The 7891-nt window shown below is 39.2% G+C and overlaps 1 protein-coding gene across 1 annotated transcript in view; it reads right to left on the reverse strand.

Annotated features, from left to right (window-relative positions):
* Positions 1-5369: 5369 nt before the first annotated feature.
* Positions 5370-7891, reverse strand: part of SEMA3C (semaphorin 3C) — an 88524-nt gene continuing 86002 nt past the window's right edge. The window contains exon 16 of the mRNA XM_083366285.1: positions 5370-7148. Coding sequence (XP_083222411.1) covers positions 6735-7148 — 414 coding nt within the window. The 3' untranslated portion in view covers positions 5370-6734. The remainder of the gene's footprint in view (positions 7149-7891) is intronic.

The raw sequence follows: 7891 nt of genomic DNA on the forward strand, positions 1-7891 counted from the left end.
AAAAAAAAACAAAAATCAAGGCTGCCAAGAAACCTGTTCCTCTGATGGTCATTGCAGCCATCTTGGCTTCTTTGTCTCTCTTCTCTGTCCTGGCTTCTTCAAATAATGCTAGTTTATTATTTATTTTTTGCAATGTAGAATTGCAAGCAACAGTAGCAACTCTTTGTGCCTGTGAGCCCAACTGGATTAACCAAGGCATAGAGCAGGGGTCTTCAAACTTGGCCCTTTTATGACTTGTGGATTTCAACTCCCAGAATTCCTCAGCCAGGCATGCTGGCTGAGGAAGTCTGGGAGTTGAAGTCCACAAATCATAAAAGGGCCAAGTTTGAAGACCCCTGGCATAGAGCAAGCGTTAGGTGAAGAAAGGATTTCTACAGATTGTCACTGTGTTTGTTTCTCATCTGACTAACAAAGATGATTAGGGGATTGGAGGCTAACACATACGAACAATGGTTGCAGGAATTGGTTATGTCTAGTCTAGAGAAAGGAAGCAGTAGGGGTGACATGATAGCAGTCTTCCAATATTTGAGGGGCTACCACAAAGAAGAGGGAGTCAAGCTATTCTCCAAAGCACCAGAAAGCAAGAATGGATGGAAACTAATCAAGGAGAGAAGCAACCTGGAATTAAGGAGAAACTTCCTAACAGTGAGGACAATTAACCAGTGGAACTGCTTGCCTCCAGAAGGTGTGGATGCTCCATCACTGGAGGTTTTTAAGAAGAGACTGGACAGCCATTTGTCTGAAAGGGTATAGGATCTCCTGCTTGAGCAGGGGGTTGGACTAGAAGATCTCCAAGGTCCCATCTCTGTTCTGATTGAAGAAGCTTCCTGTATTTTAAATAGTATACTATCTTCTTTTTTTCTTTTCTCTTCTGTTCTTTTCTTTTCTCTTCTTTTCTTTTCTTTTCTTTCTTTTTTTCTTTCTTTCTTTTTTATGATATGAGGAAATGTAAAGGTGTTGGGATGGCCTGCATGAGGAAAAAGACTTAAATAATTAAGTGTAATGAAAATCTTAACCAGTAAGAATGTTTTGAATATTGTGGGGAAAACAAATTTAAATAAGATTTTTAAACAGGATCTATGGTAAGGCAATCAAGATGATCAGTTAGAAAAGAACCTTTATATCATTGTGGTTATTATTTGAAGAAATATTAGAAAAAAACATTTATATTTAATTGCTATTTATCCAAATAATAAGAATTGTACTAATTCAAGGTTGGCAAAAGAGAATATTTATGGAAGAAGAGAACATCAAGCAAAGCTATTATGTGGACTATAGAATTATAGAAACTAATTGCTATTGATTGTTGTTTTTTTAAAATATAAACCCAGACAACACGATGTTTACCAAATATTAGGATGATTTTGCAAAATAATAATAATAAAACATATTAAAGAAACCCCGACCAACCAAAATGAGAAATTGGTTTTAATACCCTTTATTTTTTTTTTCAGGCAAATAATAGTTGGGGTATCCAATTAAATACTACTGTGTTATTATTTTATTTTTAATTCAAAACCTACCACGTATTCACCTTCAGGGGCTTCATCATGCTAAATCTATACACATTCACATCTGGCATAAGAGAGAGAATTTTTTTTTTAAAGATGAAACGCAGGTATCTTACAGGACTGACAATCACAAAGAAAGCATTGTTGAAGAAAAAAATCATCCAACTTTACAAATGACAAAAGCAGTCACAAAAAAGATTTAGTACATATCGATGGGGGGAAAAAATAGCACGGACTATGTTTACATTTGGCACATTCAGGTCTAAAAGATGTTTCTTCATTTTTTTTTTAAAAAAAGAGAAATATATATATTATTCGGTATCCTCAAAATAGGAAGATTATTAAATACAAATAAACCCAGCAACCCATATTATAAACATACATCTTTGGGGTATTAAGATGAGGTTGGCTTTTAAATGGGCAGAATTTTAATAAAACTCTGCATCAGATTTCTATGAAACGAAGTTCTCCAGATGTTGCCCATTGTTTTAGTTGGAGAACCTAGTGGTTGGGATTAATGGAAATGAAGACCGATGTTTATGGAGAACACCATACTTAGAAGGCTACGCTGATGGAACAGTCATGTACATAAGGGCTATAAAAGGATTACCCAGTCTACATTAAGGTTGAATCCAAATTCACGAATGCTAGTCCAGTCCATCTTTTATCAGTCTAGTAGTCAATTCTAGTTCCAGAATTTGAGATTTTTTTTAAAGAAAAAAAAAAAAAAAACAATTCCAGCTTTCATTTTTAAAGGGTCTAACTATTGATGCCTGACATCAGTGCATTACTTTCTCTTATTGTTTGACTGGGGAAGAATCTACACTCCCCCCAAACTGCCAGTACCCACTGTTAGAAAGCTCAAAGCAGAGGCTGGGATAGATCCATTTTCATCGTTTAAGGGGAAGGTTAGTGACCAGAAAGAGATAGATGATGTTAGGGATAGATAGATAGATAGATAGATAGATAGATAGATAGATAGATAGATAGATAGATAGACAGACAGACAGACAGACAGACAGACAGACAGACATGCATGCATACACAGACAGACAGACAGACAGAGATATGGATAATGTTAGAGGTAGAGATAGATAGATAGATAGATAGATAGATAGATAGATAGATAGATAGATAGATAGATAGATAGATAGATAGACAGACAGACAGACAGACAGACAGACAGACAGACAGACAGACAGACATGCATGCATACATACACAGACAGACAGACAGACAGACAGAGATATGGATAATGTTAGAGGTAGAGATAGATAGATAGATAGATAGATAGATAGATAGATAGATAGATAGATAGATAGATAGATAGATAGATAGATAGATAGATAGATAGATAGATAGATAGATAGATAGGCAGGCAGGCAGGCAGGCAGGCAGGCAGGCAGGCAGGCAGGCAGACAGATGATATAGATGATAGACAGGTAGAGATATAGGTAGATGATAATAGATAGATGTTGATAAATAGAAATAGATATATAGATGATAGATACATAGATGATGGATGGATGGATGATAGATAGATGATAGATGATTAGATAGATAGATAGATAGATAGATAGATAGATAGATAGATAGATAGATAGATAGATAGATAGATAGATAGATAGATAGGCAGGCAGGCAGGCAGGCAGGCAGGCAGGCAGGCAGGCAGACAGATATGACAGCTGGAAATTGCCATGTTCAGAAATAACCTATATGAGAAGATCAAATAAGAACACAAGAGGTAGCTTTAGTGTACAAAGGCTACATTAATATCTTGATTTCTTAATAGTGGTCTCATGATACCACATAAGCACCATTTTGGCAACTATTCTATAACCCTCCTTGCCAGTGCCAATTTGAAATTACTCAAAAACAGCCACAAGGCATGTTGGATTTAAGTTCTTGCATCAGGAAGACTGTTGGGGATTTCCAGGTATTGAAAGCCAGAACATCTGGGGAAGGTTGTTCTAATTTCATGACTAGGACTAAACATAATTCCTTCTCTCTTTATCCCAGGATAGATAATCATTGGCTTCTTTACTTGTGTGTTCTTATGGTGGCTAGAAGGAATTTATGCTATAAGGAAAGCAATTTTCTGTTAAGTAGCTGCGAAAGCTAATCCTGGCCAGATCAGAAGGAAACAGCTTGACACCAGACTGATATATTACACTAACAAAAAAACTGGTGGTAAACTTTTCCTCCCAACCAAATGCAGGACGTATCAAGTTTGTTGAGCCATCCAGAGCAAGAGGCCACCAAGAATTAATCTTGAGTTCAGTTATAGTAAAGCTTACAATTACTGGATTTCCCCCCCCCCCAAATAGCTCCCCTAGATTTTGTAATAAACATTCTTATTAGAAATCAGGTTATTTGATTCCTTTCCAGCATGACTTCCAATTCTAGGATCAGCCAAGAAGAGTTTAAGAGCAATTGCAGATTCCACTTAGAGATCAATCTTCCCACTTTGAAGGTCAGACTTGAACAAAATTGACTAGAGTGTCTTTGAAGAGGGCGACTGCTGTGCCTTGAAATTAAACACGCCGTACTATAATGTAGTTCGCACTCCCTGTTGATTTTTGCCTACAGAAATATGTCTACCCTTTGCTCAGTGTTGAGCTTTGCTCCCCAAAATTTCTGGAGGTCCTCTCTTCATTCAACTTCACTGAGAAGCATGACAGAGAACAGTTTTAGCGGTTGGAAGATTTATTCATTTCTTCATGATCCGCGGAAGGGTTAGCAAAGCGGAAACACCACCTTCCAAGGAGAGAAGCTATTGTAAAGAAGGTTAAAAAGGGAGGCAAAGTAGACTTAGGTCAGAGGTAGGCAACCTTGGCTCTTTTATGACTTGTGGACTTCAACTCCCAGAATTCCTGAGCCAGCCACACTGAGGGGAAAGGGAGAGGTTTCCAAGCTGAGCCATGCTGGCTCAGGAATTCTGGGAGTTGAAGTCCATGAGTCATAAAAGAGCCAAGGCCTAGGCTGCTTTATGACTCATGGACTTCAACTCACAGAATTCCTGAGCCAGCCACGCTGAGGGGAAAGGGAGAGGTTTCCAAGCTGAGCCATGCTGGCTCAGGAATTCTGGGAGTTGAGATCCATGAGTCATAAAAGAGCCAAGGTTGCCTACCCCTGGCCTAGGCTTACGTAGGCTGATGTTACTCTTGTGGAGGTTGAAAACTCGGCAACGTTAAAAGCACTTAAGTTAAGTGTCTTAAAAAGAGCACACAAGCATTCGTCTTTAGGTACGCTTGTTAGTGCAAATTGCAAAATTGGTTATGGAGTATGTCTGAGAACTGGGAGTTATTTGTGTGGGAAGTGGAACATCTGTTTGGGAAATGTCCTGCAGAAAGCATACATATACCGACCCAAGGAGGGGTCATCCACAACAGATTTGCTAGCTGCTTCTCAGTTTGCATGAAATGCTCTGTGGAAAAGCACATGGTTTAGGTACAATTCACACACGACCAAAATGCTATTGGGGGAGGGGGGGCGTTTGGCTTAGCTGCTTCTTGAGTGAGCCTCAAGTTGACTCTAGACTTTTCAGACCACAGAGTAGAGACTCACATTTTGTGCATCCTTATTTGACTCAGGCTCCCCCAGTGAATAGTCTGCCTTATGGGGTTGCCTTAATTATTTGAATTTGGCAATGCCAAAAATCTACCCAAAAGTCAAAAATCCGTAAAGAAGGAATGGGCATACCCACATTAGGCAAAACTGATCAAAGGTCTGTTGGGGGGGTGGTCTTCAAAAAAAGTGAGAAGCTGATGCTGAATTTAATTAAGCTGAACATGAGGGTAAATCAGAAAATGGTAAGAGCTGAAAAGTACATGCCTTTCATCATTGTCTCGCTACCAAACCCTTGGTCAAAAATTGGAGACAGCTGGTGATATAGGTGCCAACTGCAATTTCATGTGCTTTTCCCCCTTGTATTTCATCTCCCATGGTGCATGAAAAGCTGGTTACTTTGCTTAGGATCTACCAGAAGATTCCAAACATATTGAGATGAATGTCCCAAGAATATCTCTTCTGACCTAACATCTCAGTGCGAGAAATTGAAACAAATTTAATGGAGACTTAATTGTTGGTACCAGTGAAGATACAGCTCCCTCTTATCATACTTTATAAACATATGTCACAAATGGATTATATCACAACATAGGATATTGGCCAATGCAATGGATGTGATGGTTTATAGCCATCTGTATTTGCTTGGATACGTATCTATATATTTATATCTGTACTGTTAATAATGTTCCTGTTATTATGGAGGCTACGCTGTAGAGTGTCACAAGGGAGTATTTCATTATTTTTTTTCAGATTCAGTTTAAGACATTTTCAAATTATTAATTAGTTCAAATGACTGATGTCAATCTATCAGCCTATTATTAACTCTATATATTGTGCCTTCTGTACGCACCATTGTATTACAGGTGAGATGTGTAATGAAATAAATTATTGCAACTTCCAGCAAATATTTATTCTCATATTACTTTTCTCCTTCACTTGATTTTATGGGCTTAGTAGTTTTGTACTACATGTATGTATTTTTTTATTTTTATTTTAGGTTCCATTTTATCCAAATACACAATGGAAATTGAACACTCATGATCCTGGCTATCTGAACATGGCAAATGCCACAACCACTGTGATATTAGCTTTCCCAAGTCCTCCTTCCCCAACTGTGTTGTACTTACACCCCATCATTCCTAATCAGCATGATCTTTCTGTGACATTAATATGGGAAATTGACTTGATGTTGTGCCTCCACAAAGAGCTCGTTTTTCAACGCAACGTACCGTAAACAGAGAATCACACAGACACACACAAAATCATATATGTAGATGAAGACTACTCCGAGACACTCTTTGTCCTAACCCTCTTTCCTCCCACCTTGCAAGCTGGACATTCAGTGCTTCATCATTTGTTTTCCGTATCAAGATAACAAAAATGACCTCAAAACATGGCACGACGCCCTCTCTGAAGGCTTAAGAGAGTGAAAGCAAGGTGGGATCAATAGATTACTTCTCTTTGGACTTGGTCTTAATGGTCTGGTTTTAGCTTAGAGAGTTTGGGTGTCCTAAGCTTTTATCGAGCGGGCTGGATTACCGCTCTACTCTCAGCAGGGAAAGAAAACCACCCGATGAAAATGAATCCCTTGATTGAGGGTACAAGATGGCAGTGGTGATGGAGAAGAAGAAGTTTGTTGATGGAGCTTGGCCCTTAAGATCCGGGCCACTGATTCCTGCGGTTCCTGCTCTTTCGGCTGTTGAGAAGAGCTTTGAGTTTGCCATAGTCCCCTCTCATCTTTGAGGAAGCTTCAGCCTGTTGACCCAGTTGCCGTGTGTCTTTGCAGTATTGATTAATCATCTGCAGTTCAGAGTGGCTGAAAGTTCCAGCCAGGTCTTTTGGGTGGAACTGCAAGGTGTGGAGTGGATTGGCCCAGGTCCACGGAGACCACTTGTCTGTCATGAAGGCCACGGTGTCTGAATCCAGAACCTTGAAGTTCACCTTGGCTATTGTTTGCTTGAAGCCATTTTCTGTGGCAATGCAGTGGTACGTTCCACGGTCGGCTTCTTGCACCAAGCGGATTAAAAGCCCTTGTTGAGTTGCTAGGATTCTTTCACTGAGTTTCACCTAGGGAACAGTAAATATATATATATTTATACCGGTGTGACTACTGCCTGTCGATGGCCTTCAGGATAGGCTGACACAGGAAATAAAGATTTGTCCCATGTTTGGGGCCTAGCAAGGTAATCTAAAAATAGTTAACAAGCATTTGACATATATATCTCCCCTTGCTTCTCAGCTAACAAAGCGAGAGAGATCCTGTGGCTTAGAGGTGAAAACAACTGCCTAATGTGCAATCAGCCCAGGTTCGAATCTCAGAAGGGTATGGCTGACTGATGAAAACTAATAAGTTTGAAATGCATATCAGTCTCCCTTAATTCTTTGTTAGCAATTTAAAATTTACACAAATATGAGCTGTCACCAGTGTGACTACTGCCTGTCGATGGCCTTCAGGATAGGCTGACACAGGAGATAAAGATTTGCCCCATGTTTGGGGCCTAGCAAGGTAATCTAAAAAATAGTTAACAAGCATTTGACATATATTCACATATATATTCACATATTCACTTTTAACAACAGATACCCAGAGACAAATACATCCCAAAAACGGATGCGCGACAACTCAAAGAAATACGGCAGACCTCAACAAACAGATCTGAGTGTGCTCCATGAGCAGAGTGCAGACACCAACAGTATAAACGGAATCTCCCCACCCCAGCATCTCCATCCTGATGACGTTGGCAGTTGGCCAACGAAAGCTTGATTTTTCAGCAATAAAAACTATTTTAGTTTTTAATTCTATATATATA

Source organism: Vipera ursinii, assembly GCF_947247035.1.
Source record: "Vipera ursinii genome assembly, chromosome: 6".
NCBI lineage: Eukaryota > Metazoa > Chordata > Lepidosauria > Squamata > Viperidae > Vipera > Vipera ursinii.